Below are 24,921 nucleotides of genomic sequence, written 5' to 3'. Positions count from 1 at the left end.
ACATAAAAATTAATATTCACATTGAAACTTATTTACTGTTTTCTTAACATAATGGAATGAAACAAAAAATAATTGAAATCAGAACATCAGTTACACAAGTTTATCGATAAATCAGATGGGAAGAATTACTTATATGTACAATATTACAGAGTCGTTTTTAGTTCTGTTAAGGGTTTCTGCTGGCAACAAATTTTAAGGAGCCAATGTAAGGTTTATATCGATTTAGCTCAAACGCGTAGCTAGTGATTGAATCACGACACAGACACTTTAACAATTTCGGCAACAAATAAATAGCGTGAATTTGTACTCACAGTAACCAACTAATCAATAGCCTTGCCATTGAATAAGTAGTAGGCCATTTGAAACGAATTAGCAACACCCCGCAACTAGGGGAGTTAATAGCAACAGTCTTTAAACGTCTTGCTCCCCATTAAATAAACAAACTTACAGTAATTAAATGAATAACAAATCAAACACACTACGGTCCACTCAAACTCTTCAGTGGAAGCCAAGCCAAAATGAAGATTCCATTAACTGACTAGCACTGAAGTCACACTAAAGCTCATCTCTGTGTTCCCAGACACACATGGGGCAAACTTATACAAGACATGATTTTGAAGGGAGCACATCAGTAAAACCGGTAGTGGAGCTAACTCGTGCCACTGAAAATTAAGGTACTAGACCGGGGCACAAGGTGGTATACAATGAGGTTGCCTTAGTGCTATACTGCGCTCCAAAACATTAATTCACACGGCCAATTCAAAATTAAGTACACATAAACCAGCATTAATTAACGAGGAGTGACACCAGGTCGCTGGAAGGGATGAGAACACTTAATTGAAAAGACGAATGCCGGGGGCGGCAGTAACATCAAACACCTTCTCCGAGTTTTAACCAGGAGTCACTTCCCGCCATACAAGTAAACATTTATCCAAGCACAAGGAAAGAACCCCAAAGAGAAATTTCAAATAAAACCCCCAAAAGGTTATAAAGGACAGGGAACCACAACTATTAGCTTTCCCCAAAGGCAGTGTAAACGCGAAGGCCGCACTTCAGAGGCCACCAAAATTGGTTACAAAAGGCCTTACACATTTGCTTCTTTTCTTTAAAAGAAACTCAAGGCTGCTTAACTTCTGCTGGACGTCCAGTATGGCTCGTGTAGGATACACCAGGCAGCAACCCAAGCTAGGCGGTCGCACGGCACGGCGAGCAAAATCAGGAGAGCAGACAGGCAGGCAGCCAACACATATCCTCCATCCCGAACCGGCAGACCGCATACAACAAACTCCACATACAGGGTGAAAAGTATTTAAACCGACAAACAATGGGAGGTTGTAGGGGACATCAAAACAAATATTTTTCCCTAATGTCATTTTTTCCTATGAGGATTATTTAAACCGGTGGAGGCCGTATTACGTAGCACACCACAACGGACGAGCTGCACAGTGGGTTTATCAACAACGATATTCTAATCACCGTATCCCGCATCATACGACCTTTGCTGCTGTGTACCAACGTCTGTGTGAGACCGGGTCATTTAGCAGATTACCTGGACAGGGACACCATCGCACGGTAAGAACGCTGCAATTTGAGGAAGCTGTATTGCAGCATGTGGAGCGGGATCCTTCAATTGCACGTACCATGGGGACGAATCAGGCGAATGTAAGAACAGTTCTTCGAGAGAAATTGTTACGTCCATTTCACTTACAGCGTATCCACAACCTGGAACCAGATGATTATCCACCCAGAGCACAGTTTTCGCAGTGGTACCTGGAACAGTGTGAAATGCATCCTACATTTCCATCCTCTGTTTACCGATGAAGCGACGTTCGGGCGTGATGGAGTCTTCAGCATGAACAATTCGCATGTTTGGAGTGAGGAAAACCCACATGTCACAGTTACTAGCGCTCATCAAGTGCGGTTCTTCGTTAATGTGTGGGTCGGTGTTGTTGGGGACTGTTTAATTGGGCCGTATCTGCTACCTAGGCCATTAAATGGCAGGCACTATTACAATTTTCTCGCCAGACCATTGCCAAAATCGCTGGAAGACGTCCCGCTCTGTGCAAGACAACGCATGTGGTTCCAACATGACGATGCGCCGGCTCATTTCAGTCGTCTTGCACTTCGATTGCTGAACCGCCGGTTCCTAGAAACGTGGATTGGCATAGGTGGTCCTGTACCGTGGCCTGCTCGATCCCCAGATATGCCCCTTTGGACTTTTTTGTGTGGGGAGAGATGCGCAACCTTGTTTACGCAACTCCTGTTGCATCAGAAGAGGATCTGGTTGCCTGGATAGTAGCAGCAGCAGGAACAATTGAGGATACTCCTCAAGTTTTTGCCCATGTCAGACTGAACATAATCCGACAGTGTAGCCTTTTTTTAGTGTCAATGGAGGCATTTGTGAAAATCTACTGTAACTGAAATTGGGTTGTGTTAATGTGTTGTGTCTTGGTCATAAAAAAATGGAAAAGTGTTTGTTGGTTTAATTAATTTGCCACCAGAGAAATCTACCGGTTTAAGTACTCCTCATAGGAAGAAATGACATTAGAGGAAAATATTTGTTTTGATGTCCTATGTAACCTTAAAGAGTTGTCGGTTGTCGGTTTAAATACTTTTCACCTTGTATACGTGGTTGCTTCCCACCTCGTACCTCGCGCCGTCTCAGCAGGTAGCCCGAGCAAACGTCAACTGCCCCTCGCGCCGCGAATGCGGAAAACAACAAGGCAAGCAAAGGTAAGAAACATCGAAGGATCGATAATGGGCATCCAAGAGACTGGCGCGCCATTTGGCGGGCAGCAAGATGAGACGCAGGCCCGTGAGGTGAGGCAGGGGGGCTCACGCCAAATTCCTCACGGCAGCGCGAGTCACGGCGACAATCATTGCAAGTTGGATCGCAGTTTCAATACGCAGTTTGCTGAGGAACTTTGCCTCCTGCAGGGATGGCGACTACTTCTGCTATGTTAATAGATATAAGTACAGAATCGGATTCCGATTCTGGGTTTGAGTTCGAAACGGTGTGTTACATCGCTTTGATGAAACAAAAAGCAAAAAAAAAAAAAAAAAAAAAAAAAAAAAATGCGTACATGAAAAGAAAAATAAGTCATGGGGAATTCACTTTAACTAAGGAATTTGATGATGAAAAATTCACGAACTATTTTACATTAAACTGTGATAAATTCCAAGAAGTGCATGGTCTCGTCAAGAATGAAATTGACAGAGAGGGATGCAACGCTACAAGGCCGATTGGAACCAAGGAGAAACTAGCTGTGTTTTTAAGGTAAGCTATTATGATTAAGATATATCTCTATATGTTCTGTTGGTTTGTGTATAGCCACTAACCTCCGAAAGCTCTTGTCCGACTGCTTTGAAATTTTGACACAACGTTGCATTCTAATACAGGATGGTTTCTAGGTACCTATTTCTTTAATATATTATATATAACCTATATACATGTAATTTTTCACAACTTCTCGTAACAATGTTTCCCCGTTATAAAATTTGTATAAATTCATATATTACAGTTACATCCTCGTAGTCCAGTGCAACGTTGTGTCCAAACTTGAAAGCATTGGAACTAGGGTTACTATATACCCAAATGAAGTAACCAAGGGTATTACAGTCTTTATGCGAACTCAATCGCTTCATTTTTTAATATATAAATTTAAAGCATATTTCTCGTTTCCTCGAACTTTCTTAAGGAACTATTCCTTGGATAAATTGTTTTCAGAGATTTGAGAACATGTGAGGTCTTTATATGATGTAAAAGGCACTGTCCTCATTGACTGAGTGATTGACTCATAACGCCCAGTCAAAACCATTGACGACAGTGTAGGTTGCATATACATTTCCCATCCATATTTAGCAACTGCGGAAGTATAGCCGGGTCCGCTAGTTGCCTATAGTTCTGTATTGTCATCACCACGAACGGCTTCAATTAGCTTTTCCTCCATTTCGAACTACCAACAGCCAGAACCACCGTGAGCCTCGCAGTAAACTGCGTACAGGAGACTGCGGTCGGCAGCGTCACCAAGCGCAGGAACTGAGTCACGTCACGCTGCGCTCTAACGTGCGTAGGACCAATTCATTCAGTTGTGTGGTTCGCAAAAACTCACCGTGAGTCACCCTGTGTCACCTCACCAGCCAATATTAAGGTTGGCCGCAAGATGAGACGCAGGTCCGTGAGGTGACACAGGGTGACTCACGGTGAGTTTTTGCAAACCACACAACTGAATGAATTGGTCCTACGCACGTTAGGCGGACCGCAAGATGAGACGCAGGTCCGTGAGGTGACACAGGGTGACTCACGGTGAGTTTTTGCGAACCACACAACTGAATGAATTGGTCCTACGCACGTTAGGCGGACCGCAAGATGAGACGCTGGTCCGTGAGGTGACGCAGGGTGACTCAAGGTGAGTTTTTGCGAACCACACAACTGAATGGTGCTGCGCACGTTAGGGTGCAGCATGACGTGACGTAGTTGCTGCACTTGGTGACCCTGCGGACCGCAGTCTCCTGTACGGAGTTTACTGCGAGGCTCACGGTGGTACTGGCTGTTGGTAGTTCGAAATGGAGGAAAAGCTAACTGAAGCCGTACGTGTTCGCAAAGTTACTTGGAGATTACTTGAAAACGAAGCTGAAAGCTGAGAAGTGGGAGGAAGTGACGAAGGAAACGGACATACGAAATTGTAATTCGTTGTTAACATCATAAAAAAAAAGAAGAAGAAATGTTCAGATGGCTTTGAGCACTATGGGACTTAACATCTCAGGTCATCAGTCCCCTAGAACTACTTAAACCTAACCAACCTAAGGACATCACACACATCCATGCCCGAGGCAGGATTCGAACCTCCGACCGTAGTGGTCGCGCGGTTCCAGACTGGAGCTCCTAGAACCGTAACATTCTACATTGACATTGTTAAAACTCTGTAGCAAATTTTCGTGATGTGCTCTGTCCTGGTTAAATGTTTATCAAAAAAGATGCCTAGCTTCCTTACTAGCGTGTAGCCCTCCATATCTACCAGTGAAAACGGAATAGATGGATTTAACCACGTCTTTGATATCAATATAGAATCGAAACTGACGTCCGAGTACATTTCTGATAATATACGAATTTATACAAATTTTATAACGGGAAACATTGTTACGAAAATCGTGAAAAATTACATGTTTATAGGTTATATATAATATATTAAAGAAATAAGTACCTAAAAACCATCCTGTATTGAAATGCAACCTTGTGTCAAAATTTCAAAGCAATCGGTCAAGAGCTTTCGGAGGTTAGTGGCTATACACACACACACACACATATATATCACGGTTTAATCTAAAATAGTTCGTGAATTTTTCATCATCAGATTCCTTAGCTAAAGCGAATTGGTTCAAATGGCTCTGAGCACTATGGGACTCAACTTCTGAGGTCATTAGTCCCCTAGAACTTAGAACTAGTTAAACCTAAGTAACCTAAGGACATCACACACAACCATGCCCGGGGCAGGATTCGAACCTGCGACCGTAGCGGTCTCGCGGTTCCAGACTGCAGCGCCTAGAACCGCAAGGCCGGCTAAAGCGAATTCCCCATGACTTAGTCTTCTAGTCTTCTTCTCATGTACGCACTTTTTTCTGCTTTTTGTTTCATCAAAGCGATGTAACACACAGTTTCGAACTCAGAATCGGAATCCGATTCTGAACTTATATCTATTAACATAGCAGAAGTAGTCGCAATCTCTGCAAGAGCCAGAGTTCCTCAGCAAACTGCGTATTGAAACTGCGATCCAACTTGCGATGATTGTCGCCGTGACTCACGCTGCCGTGAGGAATTTGGCGTGAGCCCCCCTGCGTCACGTCACGGACTTGCGTCTCATCTTGCGGCCAGCCTTTTAACGAGCGCCACGGCTCAAAAACCAATAGTGTAACATTGCGGGTTGTATAAAACGAGAAATGTTGTGGCAGCTGAATCGCCTTGTAATGAAGGGTGTTTGGATTCGAGAGTTCGAGAGGGAGCGAGATGAAACAGAGAGCAGAATTCAGTGAAAACGACCGCGGCAGGTGATTCCACTGGAGCTCCTGTCTGGTTGCCATGGCGACGCGGCCCCGACGTTGGACGCGCAGTAAACGCCCGCCGCTGCCGCCGAGTGTTGACACACACACACACACACACACGCACACACACACACGCACACACACAGACAGAATTCGCTCTGTGCTCGGACCAACTGGCGCGTGCTCTGCAGCAACGGCAGTCGCACCACTCAGCTAATTAGCGGCGCGACCTCCACCCGCCCCCGCAGCGCGCCCGCCCCCGCGGCAGACACGTCCCTCCGCCTCCGCCCCGCTCACGGTTGGCCTGTCCGGCACAAGTAATTACCAAGCCCGCCGCGACTCTTGCAACTCGGCGGCGGTCTCCGACCCCGAATAAAAAACCGCTTCCCGGCAGAGAAAGGGGTTGCGAGGGGGCAGGGGGAGCTCTGGGATACTTCATACAGCTTGCTTCCTGGCCTGCTTTATGATGGTAATTAACGACAGAGGTCTCCGAAATTTTTCGTCCCGTCCGCAATGCATGCACTCGTGTCTGCGTATGTGTCAGTGTGTGTGCGTATACGCCTGTTAGTGTGTGTGTTTTGGCCGCGCCAGCAGCCAGAAACATAGCGGCCCTGCGTCCGCGAGTTTTTGAGAACCTAATTACCTCATCGCCTGCGTAAATTTGGCCCACGCTTGACAGAATATTTATTCATACAACAAGTCGCCTCTCTCTCCAATTCCTCCCTCCTCTCTCTACCTCTTTGCCCACCTCCTCCCCCACGTGCCTTCCAAATCTTCCTCCTCTCTTTCTCCACTCTCTCTCCCTCGTTTTTTTCCTCTGACCACCGGCTCTAGCCTGAGTAAACAGAAAGCGTTTCTGAGAATCTGTTTCAGGAACTCGAAGCGTAAAAAAACGGAAATAAAAAATTGTAGCAAGCGGCGATCAATGATAGAAGGAACGTGCGTTTAAGCTGCAGGAAGGGAGGAGGGGCGTGGAGGAAGGGAAGATGTGAAAAAATAGGGGTGGGGAAGCATTTAGACGACAGCGAATAAGAGTTGGAGGGAGAAAGAGGTTGGATGAGGAATGATGATGGAAGATCCTGTTTCAGTTTATGCAACACGTCTGTTGTCCGCAAAAGGGTACTAACTAGCTGCTGCAGAGTTTGAGAAATGGCGTTTCCTTTTAGGAGACAAAATATGGAGGAATAAAAAAGAATCTTTGATACGAAAAAAAAAATACCGCGGGTGAACGCATGCAACCTCTTTCGCCAACTCGCGTCCGTCGCAAAGCTGGGTTACGTGGTTGAACTAATTAGTCACTAAGCGAGAAAAGAGGACCTCCTGGAATATTTACTGCATTCGCCTGCGCGGCGGCTACGCACGGCGATATTTTTTCCTACAAAAATTCTTTTCTCTTTTTTCGCAGGATGGTGTGGAAAAAAAGAGTGAGCGCTGCCGCAAGGAAAAAAAATATCGTGAGCTGGCATCAGATTCTATGACCAAACGTAGACCGCGCGAAACGCGAACGGAAATTTCTTGAATAAGCTGTCAACTCTAATTAGCTAATTCTCGCTACGCGAGAAGGATAAGAGGCAATCATTTTAGGTGTCCCCGTTTGTCAGTGGCGGAAATGACTCAAAGAGACGAGCGACTGGCTCAAAATAAGCTTCAAAGATTTGACGAGCGTGTCTGCGCTCCAAGGCATCGCGTAAAGGAATTTCTGGTGTCGTCTTACTACCCCGTACTTAGATCTTCTTCCTGTATTCGTCCTCAGTAAAGGCACACAAACACAGTGCACCAAAAGAGTAGCATTTGAATATGGTTTTACGGTTTTGTAAGACATTTGCCATATCGTGGAATTTCGGCCTCAAGACCACAACAAAACGGCGTACCTTGCTTATCTTCTTCGTGAAACACTTCTTACTCTAGCCTTTGTAATCAGATATAAGAGAGACTTCCAAGCTATAATTGGTGAAAAAACGTTTTCTGGTTCAAATGGTTCAAATGACTCTGAGCACTATGGGACTTTGAGGTCATCAGTCCCCTGGAACTTAGACCTACTTTAACGTAACTAACCTAAGGACATCACACACATTCATGCCCGAGGCAGGATTCGAACCTACGACCGTAACGGTCGCGCGGTTCCAGACCGAAGCGCTTAGAACCGCTCGACCACAGCGGCTGGTATGCTTTCTGACTGAGAATGTTACTCTGAAATATCTCGTGTCTTGACTGCTGTAACGCTGCCAATGCCTATGAAAATTATTACGTAGAACTGACTTAGCTCTCCAAATATGAAAATAAAATAAACGACCGGATGTAAAAGTAATGAGGGAGAACAGAAAAAAGTACGCCAGAACTCGAGTATTTATTTCTATGATAATTCCAAACAATGGTTACTGAGAGGTTGAATGCCACCTGCTAGCTTTGCAGTCAATAAACGCGGAAAGGAAACTACACACAGAATCATTCAGCTGCCTGCCTCTACCGATGTCGTTTTATGCAGACCGCACGGTTCTGTGAGGCCTTCAAGTCCACGTGCAACGTTTTCATATTCACTCGCCGCTACGCGCAAACTATTAGCAATGGAGTAAGGCATTGGATGCAGCGACGGCATAATAAGGCGTTTAACCCGAGTTGTGTAGATGGTGCAGTTAAGATCGAAGATGGTCGTTTGATGTTTTCGTGCTGGTTCTCGTACCATGACTTGAGCCAACTCATACATTCTTCCGTGAACATGAAATGGATGTTTATTTCAACATTTTTGGTGACCAGGTGTTGTCATCTCTGCCGCATCTTCGTTATGAGTATTCCGTGGACACATCCATAGTCACAACAGCCGCGTTTGCGGGGCATACATGTATGATCCTGGTGTGACGAACACTCAAACACCCTGTCACATTTGCCAGGTCAGGCGATATTAATCCCAGAGAAAAAGGCAGGAGCTATTTGTAACAGTGGGTGATACGTAATAATTTCTCACCTCCATGGCACCTATCGTCAGTGACTGTATTTTCCTTGGTATGGCATTCCTGAAGAAATTTTTAATCGGAGCACTTCCGTATGAGTTTTCCATTCTTACTTTTCCCTGATTTTTTTATTTTCATTTACTTATTTTTCTCATCGGTCTTCTCACTGGTTTGATCCGGCGTGCCAGGAATTCCTGCCCTGTGTAATGCTTTTCGTCACGTTTGTGATCGCCGACATATTGAAGTTTGAGTCTGACCATGAGTCATCCTGGGATAGCCAAATGACAAGACGGCCGCTGAAACTTCCTTTTATCTGCGTCATTGCTTCTTCGACGCATAGACTGAAAAGTAGCAGCGAAAGACGGCATTCTTGTCTGTCAATTTTCTTTAATCAGAGCGCTTCGTTCTTGGTCCTTTAATGTTATTATCCCCTCTCGGTTCATCTAAAGATACCGAATTACCCGTCTCTCCCTATAGCCTGATCTTATATTTCCTAGAATTGCGAAGATCTTTCACCTTCACTGTCGTACGCTTTTCCTAGATCTTGATTTTTCTTCAGTCCTGCTTCCATTATCAAGACCAATTTCAAAACTGCCTCCCGTGCCTTTACCATTCCTTAAGTAATACTGATCATCTAACAGTTCCTCAGTTCTCCTTTCCATTCTTTTGTTTATTATTCTTGTCAGCAGCTTGGCTGCGTGAGTTGTTAAGCTGAGTGTGCGTTAGTTCTACCACTTATCTCTTGTGATCGCCGCGGAACTGACCGAGTGACGTTTCTTCGAAGGTCTGATAGTATGTCCCCGGACTCATAGATTCTACACATCAACTTGATTAGTCGTTTGGTTGACATTTTGACTAATGATTTTAGAAATTCCGACGGAATGTTATGAATATCTTTTGCCTTATTTGATCACAAGTCTACGAAAGTTCTTGCAACTGACTCTCTAAATGAATGCACCACGAATTCGACATTGACTCCATTTTTTCTGTCACATTATGACACAAATTTCCCCCTCATAGAGGCCTTAAATAGACTCTTTCCACCTATCCACTCTCTCCTATGCGTTAACAGTTTTCCATTGCACTCTTAATGTTCACGCCTTTACTTTTAATGGCGTCAAAAATTGGTTTGACTTTACTGTATGTTGAATCTGTCTTTCAGACGATCATTTCTTTTTCGATTCTTTCACATTTTTCCTGCAACCACTTCGCTTTCGCTTCCCTGCACTTACTATTTATTTTATTCCTAACTGATTTACATTGCTGAATACCTGCCTTTCCCTGAACATTTTTGTACTTCCTTCTTTCGTCTATCAATTGAAGTATTTCTCCAGCTACCCAAGATTTCTTCGCAGTTGCCTTCCTTTTACCTAAGTCTGACCAACATCTGTGATTTTCCATTTTACGGATGTCCACTTCTCTCCAACTAAACTGCCGACTGTTGTATTCAGTAGTGCAGTACCCCCATCCTTAGACTCATCGATACTGCAGTATCCCTATTTCTTCCACATGATTCTTCCGGTTAATCCTCTTAAACTTCAGTTTACTCTTCTCCAATAACTAAAATGTGACCTCCTCCTAGGTACCCCTTAAAATCCAATATCTGATTTTTGCCTGCCCATGATGTAATCTAACTGTAATCTTCCCGTATCTCCCGGCCTTTTCCAAGAAACTTCCTCTCCTTATGGTTCTTCAGCAAAGTATTCGCTATCACCATCTGAAATATACCGCAGTTAGTCTTTCTTCTCTATCATTCGTACCCCCAAGATCATGTCATCCCATAAGTCTTTCTTCAATTCCTTCCTTCAAGAACCGCGTTCCAGTCACGCATGATTATTAGTTTATCATCTCCCATTACGTACTGAATTATCACTTCAGTATCCTCATACGCTTCGTCAATCACTCGGCTTTTGCTTGTACATCGACATGTACACCTAACCTATCGTATACGACGTTAGTTTCCTGTCGAATCTGATGAGAACAACCCTATCGCAGAACTGTTCACAGTAATTCCTGCCCTAACTTCATATTCATAACTAATCCTACTCTTGTTCTACCATTTTCTGTTGCTGTCGAAATTACCTTATGTTAATTTGCCAAGAAATGCTTACACTCCACCTTCAGGCCACAAGTGGCCCATCGGGACCATCCGATCGCCGTGTCATCCTCAGTTGAGGATGCGGATAGGAGGGGCATGTGGTCAGCACACCGCTCTCCCAGTCGTTATGATGGTTTTCTCTGACCGGAGCCGCTACTATTCGGTCGAGTAGCTCCTCAATTGGCATCACGAGGCTGAGTGCACCCCGAAAAATGGCAACGGCTCATGGCTGCTGGATGGTCACCCATCCAAGTGCCGGCCACGCCCGACAGCGCTTAACTTGGGTGATCTCACTGAAACCGGTGTATCCATTGCGGCAAGGCCGTTGCAAGAAATGCTTATCTTGTTTCTGTTTCACTTCACTGATCCATATTATATCTAAACAGAGCCTTTCCAGCTTCCCAACGGCATTTAAACTTCCGACACTCCGCACTCCGATTCGTATAATTTTACTCTTTCCTTAGTTATTGCATCTTTTTGTCATGATCATTTCCTCCTCCTTCTCCTCCGTCACCTTGGCAGTCCTGTCCTGGAGATCCAAATGCGGGACTAATATGGAATCTTTTGACAATAGAGAGATCACCAATTACAGACATAAAAGCCAGTGGATAGACGTTATGTGCAACAAATGCAGTGGTTGCCATTGCCTTCTGCATACTCATGCCGTTGATTATTACCTACACTTCTGCCATTTAGGGGCAGTTCCCACCGCAAGGAAAAGATAGTGCCCTGAACCTCCGTCCGCCTCTCCGCACTCTTTGACACGCCGTTGGTAGAACGAGGGTGACTTGTTACTGAAACTGTATAGCTGGCTCGAACTGGGAACGATAGGGTGCTGGGTAACAAAGTCAAATGAGATTTTCACTCTGCAGCAGAGTGTGCGCTGATATGAATCTTCCTGGCAGTTTGTGTGCCGGACCGAGAGTCGAACTCGGGGAAAGTGCGCTTGCCTGCGAAAGGCAAAGGTTCCTAGATCGAGTCTCGGTCCGGCACACAGTTTTAATGTGCCAGGAGGTTTCAAAGTCAACATCTGTACGAAAAAAGACGTTTATTCATAAACAAAAGATCAACCAAAAAAGTAATTTATTCTTTAACATTGCTTTAAGAAGAACGAGAGCCCTTAATATGTACTGCTAATCGGATAAGAAAGTTCTTACAATTAGGACTGGTACAATTTAAGATCAGTTATAAGTTTCTTAAATTTACGTCTATGGTCACAATCTTTTTTGTTTAACAGATTACCGATTTCGGTCTTTAATGACCATCATCAGATCTGTTTCATAAAAGCAAAGTCCTAATGTACTGCAGCCATAGTGGCATCATCAGATGTTAACATAGTACTTTGTTTTTATGAAACAGATCTGATGATGGTCATTAACCGAAACCGGTAATCTGTTAAACAAAAAGATTGTGACCATAGACGTAAACTAAAGAAACTTATTACTTATACGGGTCACTGTGTTTTTCGCGACGATGTCGCAGCTTGTTAACATCAGTTGACTGCTAGGTCTCCAATGGCTCTGTCCCCACCTATATTGGGCAAGAACAGAGGGAAAATATCCTGATTAGGAAAATTATATGGGAATAAAATTAACGCAGACAGGCGATAGGTGCTAGGTTCAAATCAGTGAGTCACAATTACATAACAGTATAAGAGCAGACAACAATTTGTAGAAATGAAATCGATAAACGACACTGAAGTGATTTCAACAACAAGTGCTGGGCACTAATTATTAGCTTGAAGCAGAAATGCCCACACTACAAGATTAGTTGGTAACTGATTCAAGTTCAAAAATGGTTCAAATGGCTCTGAGCACTATGGGACTCAACATCTTAGGTCATGTCCCCTAGAACTTAGAACTACTTCAACCTAACTAACCTAAGGACATCACACACACCCATGCCCGATGCAGGATTCGAACCTGCGACCGTAGCAGTCCCGCGGTTCCGGACTGCAGCGCCAGAACCGCTAGACCACCGCGGCCGGCAACTGATTCAACTAATGACGCCCACTTGATCGCAGTTGCGACCAGTGGGCGATGACTGTTAAAACCAGAGCGCCCACACAGAGGAGAGCATTATTGAGCCAATGGGCAAAGATAAAAGATCTCTCAATAAATTTAAAAGAACAAAGTTCCTAAGTGGCTTCCAATGAAACAATATTTGTAACTCCTGCAGCGTAAGTAACACTGCCGGTTACACGCCAAGCAACAAGGATATTTAAAAAATAAAAATTCTTAGTAAAACTAGTACTTGCAGTCTTCACAATGCAAATACGAGTAAATGCTCTCCAAGTACACTTAAAAGAGTCAGAAAGCCCCAATAGACACAATTAACACATGAAAATGGCTGGGTAGAATTTGCAAGCACAGTTCGCCATATTTGTAGACTGTCGGCAGTACACAAAAGCCATGTAAGTGTAAGGTCAAATTAGTTTCACGATTGTAGCTACTAGTAAGCTCTTCTTACGAAATGATTTAAGAGAAGCATAGAGTACGAGCACTCACCGGCAAAGAATAAGATGCCTGGGTATCTGAAGGGGCCAAAATGCAGGGTCGAAACGAAGGCCGTCTTGCAATGCGAGTGTCGTGTTACTCACCACCGCCAGATTGACAATGCAGGCATCGGTTAAAATACGGTCCTGTATGTGCCTGTAGCCTTCGAGACCCGCATAGCTGCTATTCGCAGTTGCTCGGTGGCGTTCTTCGAGTTCAGTGGTGAGCAGCAACCGACCGCGAGCCGATTCTCAGAGATGTCGGGTGAAGGGGCCGTACCGCGCGAGCGCCCTGTAGCAGGACGCCGAGCAGAATGTTGCTTGGCGACGGACAGTGAGGTTACGTTTCGCTTTCGATTGGGTATCGGAAGCGCGCAAGCCTAACTTATGCCAGAAGCCGTCGGGAGCTACTGCTGAAGATTCCTATTAGAAATTCAAGCAAGGCTTGTTTCGAATGCGGGACTCGTAACACTTTATTTGCTGGTCATAAAAGCTACCCCATTTTCTCTCTTCTATCTATCTGTTTCTTCGTCATTCCTCCACTGATGACAATTTCACTCAGATTCTTATTACGGAGAGTGGCTGGTTGCCTGACCGAACATGCAGAGCTACTGTGCCGGCTACACATTGTAAATTTTCTGTCTTTCCATAAAACTTACTCGAGTTTTTCCTCAGAATTCCGAACACCTTGTGCCATTTTACATTGTCGAAAGCTTTATCTTTATCTAGGCCCACTAATTCTACGAGCGTATCTGAATTTTTGTAAAGGCTCGCATCTACTATCAATCGCAACATTAGAAATACCTTCCTCCTGCTTTAAGCTTTCCTAAGGCCAAAATGAACGTTGTCTGACACATCCTCAATTTTCTTTCCTATGTTTCTGTATTTTATTCTTGTGAGAAACTTCGATTCATGAGGTATTGACTGCGTTATAGTCCATCTTACCTGCTCTTGCTGTCTCCTTAATTGAGTGCACGATGTTTTGATGGTACGCCTCCAGTATCACAGCTCCTACAAAGTAGTGCGAGTTATTGTTCGGTTGTCGTTTCCCACAATAATTTAAAGAATTTTTTTATCTGTGAGTCGTCATAGAGTCGTCTATATCAGTCGTCGACCAGTCTGTTGTTACATTAGAAGACGCAAAAGGCAAGTTATAGTTACAAATTTAGTGAAAAAAATCATTCTCGCAGAAGCAACGTACACATGTACCATCGTTTGACCATCGCACTCCCATGTAGATGACTTAGAAATAAGCAACCCTGGCCTTTAGAAGTCTCCAATAGACTAGAAAAGAAAGAGGTACGGATGGAATTTCAATTCGGTTGGAGTCAGAGTACAGTTCGGGAACTGCCCCTCACTTACATCACATACCGGGTGACCAAAAAGTCAGTATAAATTTGAAAACTGAATAAACGACGGTTGGTTGGTTGGTTTTGGGGAAGGAGACCAGACAGCGTGGTCATCGGTCCCATCGGATTAGGGAAGGATGGGGAAGGAAGTCGGTCGTGCCCTTTCAGAGGAACCATCCCGGCATTTGCCTGGAGTGATTTAGGGAAATCACAATAAACGACGGAATAATGTACATAGAGAGGTACAAATTGACACACAAGCTTGGAATGACATGGGGTTTTATTAGAACAAAAAAAAAAAAAATACAAAAGTTCAAAAATGTCCTACAGATGGCGCTTCATCCGACCAGAATAGCAATAATTAGCATAACAAAGTTAGACAAAGCAAAGATGATGTTCTTTACAGGAAATGCTCAGTATGTCCACCATCATTCCTCAACAATAGCTGTAGTTGAGGAATAATGTTGTGAACAGCACTGTAAAGCACGTCCAGAGTTATGGTGAGGCATTGGCGTCGGATGTTGTCTTTCGGCATCCCTAGAGACGTCGGTTGATCACGATACACTTGCGATTTCGGGTAACCCCAAAGCCAATAATCGCACGAACTGAGGTCTGGGGACCTGGAAGGCCAAGTATGACGAAAGTGGCGGCTGAGCACACGATCATCACCAAACGACGCGCGCAGGAGATTTCACGCGTCTAGCAATATAGAGTGGAGAGCCTCCCGCATTTCGTACGTTCCAGCAGGTGTTCATCAGCAGGTGGCTGGGAATGATGCGATTCTGTAACATATCGGCGTACCTCTCACCCGTCACGGGAGCAGTTACTGACGTTTTGCTGTCCAGCGCCATCCGTCGGACATTTTGTGAACTATGTTTTTTTTTGTTCTACATCTCCATCTACATCTACATGATTACTCTGCAATTCACATTTAAGTGCTTGGCAGAGGGTTCATCGAACCACAATCATACTATCTCCCTACCATTCCACTCCCGAACAGCGCGCGGGAAAAACGAACACCTAAACCTTTCTGTTCGAGCTCTTATTTTATTTTGATGATCATTCCTAATAAAATCCCATGTCATTCCAAGCATGTGTGTCAATTTTTACGTCTCTATCTACATTATTCCGTGGTTTATTAAGTTTTCAAATTTATACTGACTTTTTGATCACCCTGTATATCGCGAATCTCTCGCCCTACGCAACTTTCCGAGTCCATGGAGAAAAGTGGAGGTGACTCTTGGATACAACAAGGGTAAAAGAGTGGACATCGGAATATACCACATTTCCTTGAGACAGAAAAGCTTATGCACATAAATCAGCACGAACTCAGAAAGTTTTGCTTGTGCAAAATCTAGCTTGCCCTTTTCTCACATAATATCTTGTGAAATAACGATTAAGACTAACAAGCAGATTTCATATCCCTAGATTACCAGAAAGCGTATGACATGATGGCCCAGTGCAAACCGTTAAGGAATGGCCCAGCATAGAGAATGGATTCCCATATACACTATTGGTCAAAAGTTTTCGATCAGCTGTCATAACAATGGATATGGTATCATATACTGGTACCACACTCGCCGGCGCGTCAGAGATGGCAACGGGAACGCACGTTTCCGACAGACTCCAGTAGCAGTTGCGCAGGGACCCGCCGGATCCAATGATGCGCGCCCTCTGAGCCACGCCTCCACTAGCTCTGCCTACGAGCGCCCTCTCCCTCCGCGCCATGGGATGGCCGGCGGCAGATGCAGCCCTCATTGTTAGTCAACTTTCGACAGTTCGCTCGTGCGTTAGTAGCGGCAAGCAGACACTACACGGCGCTTTTGCTTCTCGTAATAGATGGATTTTTTGCTGTTTGTTGTTTGTAAAGTTTCTTTGTAACGCTTGGGCAAAGCTACCACTAATACTACTACTACTACTACTACTACTACTCTGAGGTGTGGGGTTGATCTGTTATTCTGCGCAACGGATTAATCTGAGATGTACCCTTTACCCTGTGGCTCCTGCAAGATGCTATTTACACCCTCACACTACTACAGAAGTCAGACAGGCGCACCTAACGTTCTAAAGAGAAATGCCTGAAAAACTTTCAGCAATAAATATCTTCTGGAGTCGTCCACTGTAAGGAAATGACACAAAAATTCACAAAATTTCTTATGTAACTAGTGGGATACTTGGGTACTGGAGTAGTGCTAGTTAGTATATGAAAAACATGAAACTAACGAAAGTTATTATTTATTTTGCAAAAATTCTGAGAAATCACAATGGCACTTTTAGTTATGAATTGAACAAGTTATATCCTGGATCTTTTCGGAATGTGAAGTTACCTCTCAAGGATAGGATTCGCTAATGAAATTTCTATACAAAGTTTAAGATGGTTGTTGACTTGGCAGAATGGCTGAGAGGCATGCCTACTCAACTTGAATAATTATCCTTTAGAGTGTTGCTAGGTACGGTCGAGGCTGTCGTGTGTGAAATGCAGTGAAGTGTACTGTTGTGGAGGAAATATGGGGCTCGCAATAGCTGTAGCACACAATACCGTAAGCTGTGATGACTGCTGTCTACGCCATTCGCTGCTGACAAATAAGATAACTCTCGTTCTATCTGGATTGACCTTCGCCAATCAAACTCTCCCTATGGCTTGATGAAGTCAAGGATTCCTATTCGCCCTTAGTCTAACTATTGGCGTGGTACACCAGTCAGATAACCATTCCACTGCGATGCCACTCAAAATTCGCTCGCAGTCGTTTAACTATAACTCTGTCCATTCACACCACACAATAAGTGTGTTGGCCAACACAGTGAACAATGCTTAATCGCAAGGACTCAATATAAAGTAGCACTTCGATTCACTCTCGACAGAGGTGCTCTCCCGGTGAAGTACTGAGGAAAGACTTGTTCCTTGCTCCAAGAGCGACAACAGAATGGCGCCTCTCCACGCCAGATGTGGAGGGGTATATCTTTCGGTCTCTTCCATTATTCCTTGAGCTCAAGGCGTCAGAAATATCGTCTGCCAATCAGCATTGCTCTTCTAAAACGGGAGAATGACGTTTCGTTTAAGGCGACCAATCCGGAAACCTGTAGCATCACCCTGTGAAAATCTCTGAAACTGCGTGCTGTGTGTAAAGAATGCGTAGGCTGGTCGCTCCCACACAATGTAGCGGAATTTGATTTTAAGCCGAACACGGAGTTGTTCCCCCCTTTCACTCGGGCCCACGATGTCCGCTACACGGGCGGTCACTGGCCGACATAGGCTGGGTCGTCCCCTGAAGGGACTGGCGTCCCATTGTGCGGTTTCTCTCCCGAACTAAAAGCTTCTGTGACTGTTGTGTCTGGAATGTATGTGTGTACGCCAGCCTCGAGTATTTCAACTACGGTGCGCTTACTTGTTAATTGCATATCGTTTACAAGAATTCATACAACATTGATTTTATCTTACCGAGTTTGGGTTCGAATGAAGCGTCTTGATGTGCGGAATATGATTGTGAGGGCAGAATATGTAAGCAATGAAGGTCAGGAGACCACGACGTCTTACACTACTACTATGTGATCAGCCCCAGTGGACCGCGCGCATCTACAAGTTTCCTCCTCCACTGTATTCTGTCCATTGCTGCCATCCGTCATCCGTTCACAGCTATTGACACTTGGTTTAAATCTTCATGGAGTCCATCCCTACAACGCTTCTTCATTGTCCCTGGGCGTCTCTTTCCTGTAGGTGAAAAATCCAGGAGCTTCCAAGGCCATCTGTGATCCTCCATCCGGGCCACATGGCCGGCCCACTGCATTCGTTTGGCTTTGACAGTTCCTGCTATGTTGGGCTGCTGGTATAGTTCCTCAAGCTCTCGGTTGTATCTGATCCTCCATTCCCCCATATCTGCGTCCAGAACTGGACCGAAGATCTTCCGAAGCACTTTTCTCTCAAAAACAAGAAGCTTATGGAGGTCCTGTTTCTGGATACTCCATGTCTCACAGTCATATAGAACAACAGGCTGGATCAGAAGAAAAATGGCTCTGAACACTATTGGACTTAACATCTCTAGTCATCAGTCCCCTAGAACTTAGAACTACTTAAACCTAACTAACCTATCACACACATCCATGCCCGAGGCCGGATTCGAACCTGCGACCGTAGCGGTAACGCGGTTCCAGACTGAAGTGCCTAGAACCGCGCGGCCACACCGGCCGGCGGCTGTATCAGGGTTTTGTACAGTCGAATCTTGAACTGTCTGGTGAGATATCTGGACCGAAGCAGCTGTGCTAGGCTGTGGTAAGATCGGTTTCCTGCTTGTATTCTGGCATTGCTTCACATGACCTCAGTGAAAAGTGCCCCTAGGTATTTGAATTCTTGCACTCTCTTGTAGGACTGGTCCCCAACGTGCTGTGATTGTAGATGATCAGCAGTCTGACAATGACCACGCGTCATAACGAGGTACTCTGTCTGGGCTTCGTTTATGTGTAGCCCAAATTTGCTGGCAGCCTCCTTTAGTGCTTTGGTCATTTGCTCCAGCTCCTCTTCCGACCTAGAGAGTAGTCGTCTGCATAGGCTAAGTATCCCAGTCTGTTTCCTCCGATTTCAATCCCTTCGTTTTCTTGGAAGGTCTCGCGTACGATCTTCTCGAGGGCAAAGTTGAACAGGATAGGGGACAGCCCATCTCCTTGCCTGAGTCCTGTCACAATTTCAAACTCCTCAGTTACGTGATTTCCCATCTTCACCTTTGCACGTGTTCAGACAGATCTTTATCAGATCGATGAGTTTCTCTGCTATGCCAAACTCCCTTAAACAGTTGAGCAGGCTCTTGCGATGTATGCAATCACAGGCCTTCTTAAAATCAACGAATAAAATATGCAAATCTTTACCATATTAACCCAGTTCCTCAGTGAGGTGCCGGAGACTGTGCAAAGCTACCAGTTAAGTAAAACTTCTGTTTACTGTATTTGTTTGTTTGCTAATCATTTCCTCTGCTGTCCAGCTTCCCTGTGACGACAGCTGCAGCACAACTCTGTGGCCCACCTCTCTTTACTGTCCTTTACAGAGAATTAGACTGCAGTTAAAACAGGGACTTCTATTATATCCTCCTCCTCGTAATAAAACAAGAACAGACGTGTAAGTACTAAGCATCTGTGTTGTGCATGTGACTGGTTGTTCGCACAGCGGCGCGCTGACGAGTATGCACAATAACACTGACATGCCTTCACGTAAGACACTTCCATTCGAATAAGTCTTATTTCCTCAGCTGTCTGTGTAGCAATCAGTTCTCATTAGTTCACAGTACATTGTGTGTCTGTAGCAGTGTGTTAGTATACCTGACCAGGTTCACACCACGTTACTTCCTAATGGGACGGAGGCAAGAGATTGGAATCGAAAAAAGTGATGTAATTCTGCGTGAGGAAAGGTATTCCAGTAGGACAATAGCAACAAAAGCTGGCATAGCCAAATCTACAGTGGTCTAGCCGCTGCAGATGTTTAAGCAAACCGGTAGCCAATGCCCGTGTTCCGCGATTTGGAAGACGCTGAATACTATCATGCAGGGAACATCAGTTCATACGTATACAGAGTAAACGGCAGACGATTCGTACTGCAACTGAAATTTGTGAGGAACCAAATGGTATGCGAGCAGCTCCAATCTAAGTTTGAAGAAGCTGACAACCATCATCGAGTGTTTCTCGACTTCCTGGAGAACGTATGAAGAGTTAATGGTTCAAATGGCTCTAAGCACTATGGAACTTAACATCTGAGGTCTTCAGCCCCCTAGACTTAGAACTGCTTAAACCTAACTTACCTAAGGACATCACACACATCGATGCCCGAGGCAGGATTCGAACCTGCGACCGCAGCAGCCGCGTAGTTCGACACTGAAGCTCCTAGAAACGCTCGGCCACAGCGGCCGGCGAAGATTCAATGCGACTTCAGTAATGAATCATAGTGGAGGATCCGTTAAGGGGTCGGGATGTTTTCCAGATGATAAAGTCGGTGATGTAGCGAGAATTAATAGAACATCAATGAAGAAAGGGTGTCAGAAGATACTGCTCAACAATGTACCTACATTTGAAGAGGTCTCATTCCTTCAGCTGTGTGTGTACCAATCAGTTCGCAGTACACTGTGTGCGTGTAGCAGTGTGTTTGTGTACCTGATCAGTTCCATTTGGCAAGACACTTATTGGTCGTGGGTTTGTTCTGCTGCAGGACAATGATCCCCAACATGCTTCTAAATTGTGCGTGGTGTATGACAATAGAAAGGATAAATGTGGGGAACTGAAGAATGTGATTTGTCCAAGTCAGTCACCTGACTTATATTCAATTGAATTATTATGGGACGAACTTGACATGTAGATCGGAAAAGTGAGGCCTTGTAATGATGCAGATCTGTGGAATAATTTACAGACGCGCTGGACTGCAATACCTGCAAAAACACTACAAAATCTTACCTCCAGAAAGCGAAGAGTTTTTGCAAGTGTTCTGATGGGAAAGGGTGGATACTTTGAAGAGACTGAAAGCTTAAATATATTGTATTGTGCGCAATAATAGGGAAAATATTTATTTTATTGGTCTGTTTAGTTTGTAGAATGTGTTTGTACATTTAAGTAATGTACATAGTTTTTAGCATGGTCGAAAATTTTTGATCGGTAGTGCATGTGAGTGGCTTGAAGACTTCTTAAGCAATGGGACCCAGTACGTTATCATGGTTCAAATGGTTCAAATGGCTCTGAGCACTGTGGGACTTAACTGCTGAGGTCATCAGTCCCCTAGAACGTAGAACTACTTAAACCTACCTAACCCAAGGACATCACACACATCCATGCCCGAGGCAGGATTCGAACCTGCGACAGTAGCGGTCGCGCGGTTCCAGACTGTAGCGCCTAGAACCGCTCGGCCACTCTCGCCGGCACCTTATCGTGGGCGAGGTGTGTTCATCACAGACGAAGCTATTGTCAGGACTGCCCCAGGGAAATCTGATAGGACTGCTGTAAACGATCTGAAGAATTCGATGGGCAGCAACCTGCGACTGAATGCTGACGACACTGTAGCGTACTGTAAAGTGTCCTCGTTGAATCACTTTAGTAGGACGCGGTACGGCTTAGACAGTATTTCTGCACTAAATGTGAAAAATGTAAGTTAATGCAGATGTGTAGCAAAAACAATCTGGTAACGGGCGAATACAGTGTTACTGCTATGCTACTTGACTCACTGAAGTCGATTAAATGTCAAGACAATAACGCTGCAAGGTGACACGGAATTCAGCTAACACCTAAGGCTGATAATGGGAAAGGTGAACGGCCGGCATCGGTTTATTGGAAGAACTCTAGGGCAGCATAACTCATATAGAAAAGAAGTCCGCATGTAGAGTGCTTGTGCGATCTGTTCTCGAATACTGTTCGAGTTTCTGGGATACTCGCCAGATCGGGTTTAAGCAACACATCGAGGTAATTCAGTTGTGGCTCAGAGTAATTATGAAGCTGTTCTTTCAAGAAGCGAAACGAAATAATTAACATTAAGATGCAAGTGACATGACTGTTGTGTTACTAGTGGAGGCCGAAATGCACGCGCTTTAGCTCACGCAGGCTGGCGTGAGGAGGGAAGAACTATACTGACGTGAGGTCTGGAACATGACAAGGAATTAGAATTCACAAATCGGACGTAATTAGTTCGATACTTAACTTTAATCCATTAATGTTGAACGTCCCTCTTGACGGTACATGATTCACAATATTAACTGTTCAGAATACATTCTTGAAGAATATGGCGCCTTGCTAGGTCGTAGCAAATGACGTAGCTGAAGGCTATGCTAAACTGTCATCTCTGCAAATGAGAGCGTATGTAGTCAGTAAACCATCGCTAGCAAAGTCGGCTGTACAACTGGGGCGAGTGCTAGGGAGTCTCTCTAGGCTAGACCTGCCGTGTGGCGGCGCACGGTCTGCAATCACTGATAGTTGTGACACGCGGGTTCGACGTTTACTAACGGACCGCGGCCGATTTAAAGGCTACCACCTAGCGAGTGTGGTGTCTGGCGGTGACACCACAATGACCGTCACTGAAAACGGTGGAATATAGGAGCGGAGAGGGCATTTGGTCAGGTAGCCCCAAGCAACGATTCAGAGTAAACGAGATTGGAAAGTAGTGTGACTGCGGATTCTCCAGCCGCTGAAGAGAACCAGCTGGAGTGTTCTGACGGCGTGTGGCCGCGGTGTTTCCCGCCCTCACAGCCGCCCTCCACCCCCGCTCCCGCCACTCCGCTCGCCGCCCCCGCCGCTACCCCCGCCCCTCCGCTCCCCCACACGTCGACGCCGAGGTCCGGCCGCCGTGCCCGGTCCCTCAGAGGCGGCGGTGGCGGCAGGCGTCGCGACGTCCGGCAGCAATGGCCGCCGGCGCCGGCGCCGCTATCGATTGCCGGCCCTTCCTGCCGCCGCCTCGCAGCGTCCCCGGCGCAGCGCACCCTCCGCCACCTGCCGCACCTCTGCCCCTCACGCCGTCCGCCTCACCAAAGCCTCGGCCACGTCCGAAAACTTCCCCAGACTGTAGCAGTGTTTTGACGTTCTCACCGTGTCGCTCGACAAAGTGTCAGCCAGTTCGTAACCCTCCATTACCAATTCAGGGAGCTAACCCTACGAGGAACAGACATCATGGTGAGCTTTGATGTTGTGTCTATTCACAAGGGTCCGGCTAGGAGATTCGATTCACCTTATCAGCGAGAAATTCGGTCCCGAGTTGACACAACTGTTCAGGCACGTACTTATATCCACCTACTTCGTCTTCAAAGCCAATAATATGAGCAAACCGACGGTGTGGCTATGGGGAGCCCTCTCTCACCAGTGGTTGCCAACTTATTTATGGAGAGTTTCGAAGAGGAGGAACTTCAAGCGACCGAACGGAAACCCGTGCCCAGAATGAGATTTTCACTCTGCAGCGGAGTGTGAGCTGATGTGAAACTTCCTGGCAGATTAAAACTGTGTGCCGGACCGAGACTCGAACTCGGGACCTTTGCCTTTCGCGGACAAGTGCTCTACCAACTGAATTACCCAAGCACGACTCACGCCCCGTCTTCACAACTTTACTTCTGCCAGTACCTCGTCTCCTACCTTCCAAACTTTACAGAAGTTCTCCTACGAACCAGCGTACACTCAAAAGCAGAGTGAAAATCTCATTCTAGAGTTTCCACTTCTTTCCGCATCCCAGTGTCCAACATCTGTACCTCCATTGGTTTCGGCTCTTGTGGAAGAATGTGCTACCATTTGTCATTTGGCCCCACGGACCTGATCATCTACAGACATTTTTAGAACATCTACATTCCGTCCACGACAACATACGGTTCACCATGGAGATCGAGAAGGAAGGGAAATTACCCTTTCTTGATGTACTCCTAGAGCGGAGATCAAAACGCACACTGGGTCATAGCGTGTACCGCAAGCCTCCACATACGGACCTATATCTGCATGCCTCGTGTTGCCACAATGCTGCACAACTCAACGGGATGCTCAACACACTGGTTCATAGGGAATACTCGATATCAGATGAACAAAGTCTGCAAAGAACTCTGAAACGTCCCCTTAGAAAAATTAATGAATGACTGTGCTGATAAACCTCTTACATTATTTGATATTCAAACGGCTGAGCAGAATTGAACGTACTCAGACATTTCGCTCTTTACCTATTCTGATCAACACTAATCTGAGACACAATATATTTAGCGCAACGCAATCTGACTTTGAAAAATCTCTACAAAAGAATGGGCCTGGCTAACAATAACCTATACCTTTCATGAATCACTTACCTCACAAAAATCTTCATTACTCCAACTACTGCAATACAGCGAGCGCAACTACTGCCAGCTAAATAAAAGATTCTAACTACTGAAGGGACTAACTACTGATAGGCGTAGTTAGCAAATGAAAGATTTTGATAAAGAACAAACAATGTATTTACTTTAATAATGTTCAAAAGTCACAATATATATATCACTTCATGACATCCAGTCTTACAAATTTACTGTCTCTGAT

At 45.2% G+C, this 24,921-nt stretch overlaps 1 protein-coding gene across 1 annotated transcript; it reads left to right on the top strand.

Moving 5' to 3' along the window:
* The first annotated feature begins 2,757 nt into the window (after positions 1-2,757).
* On the top strand, positions 2,758-23,561 carry LOC124550740 (serine/arginine repetitive matrix protein 1-like). Its single transcript, XM_047125461.1, has 4 exons — positions 2,758-2,820; positions 7,445-7,523; positions 13,743-13,913; positions 23,131-23,561. The coding sequence occupies exons 1-4, from the start codon at positions 2,758-2,760 to the stop codon at positions 23,559-23,561; spliced, it is 744 nt and encodes a 247-aa protein (XP_046981417.1).
* The last annotated feature ends 1,360 nt before the right edge of the window (positions 23,562-24,921 follow it).

The sequence above is a fragment of the Schistocerca americana genome, chromosome 9 (genome assembly GCF_021461395.2).
Source record: "Schistocerca americana isolate TAMUIC-IGC-003095 chromosome 9, iqSchAmer2.1, whole genome shotgun sequence".
Classification (NCBI taxonomy): Eukaryota; Metazoa; Arthropoda; class Insecta; order Orthoptera; family Acrididae; genus Schistocerca; species Schistocerca americana.
Note: the sequence above shows the minus strand (reverse complement) of the source record. Positions and strands in the feature narration are given on the sequence as shown.

Bases quoted from the DNA above. Each gene is read 5' to 3' on its own strand.
- LOC124550740 (XM_047125461.1), top strand. From the start codon at position 2,758: ATGGGCATCCAAGAGACTGGCGCGCCATTTGGCGGGCAGCAAGATGAG. The intron at 2,821-7,444 runs GTGAGGCAGGGG...CTTTTTTCGCAG, and splicing joins ATGAGACGCAGGCCCGTGAG to GATGGTGTGGAAAAAAAGAG. The intron at 13,914-23,130 runs GTGAGGTTACGT...CCGCCCTCACAG, and splicing joins ATGTTGCTTGGCGACGGACA to CCGCCCTCCACCCCCGCTCC.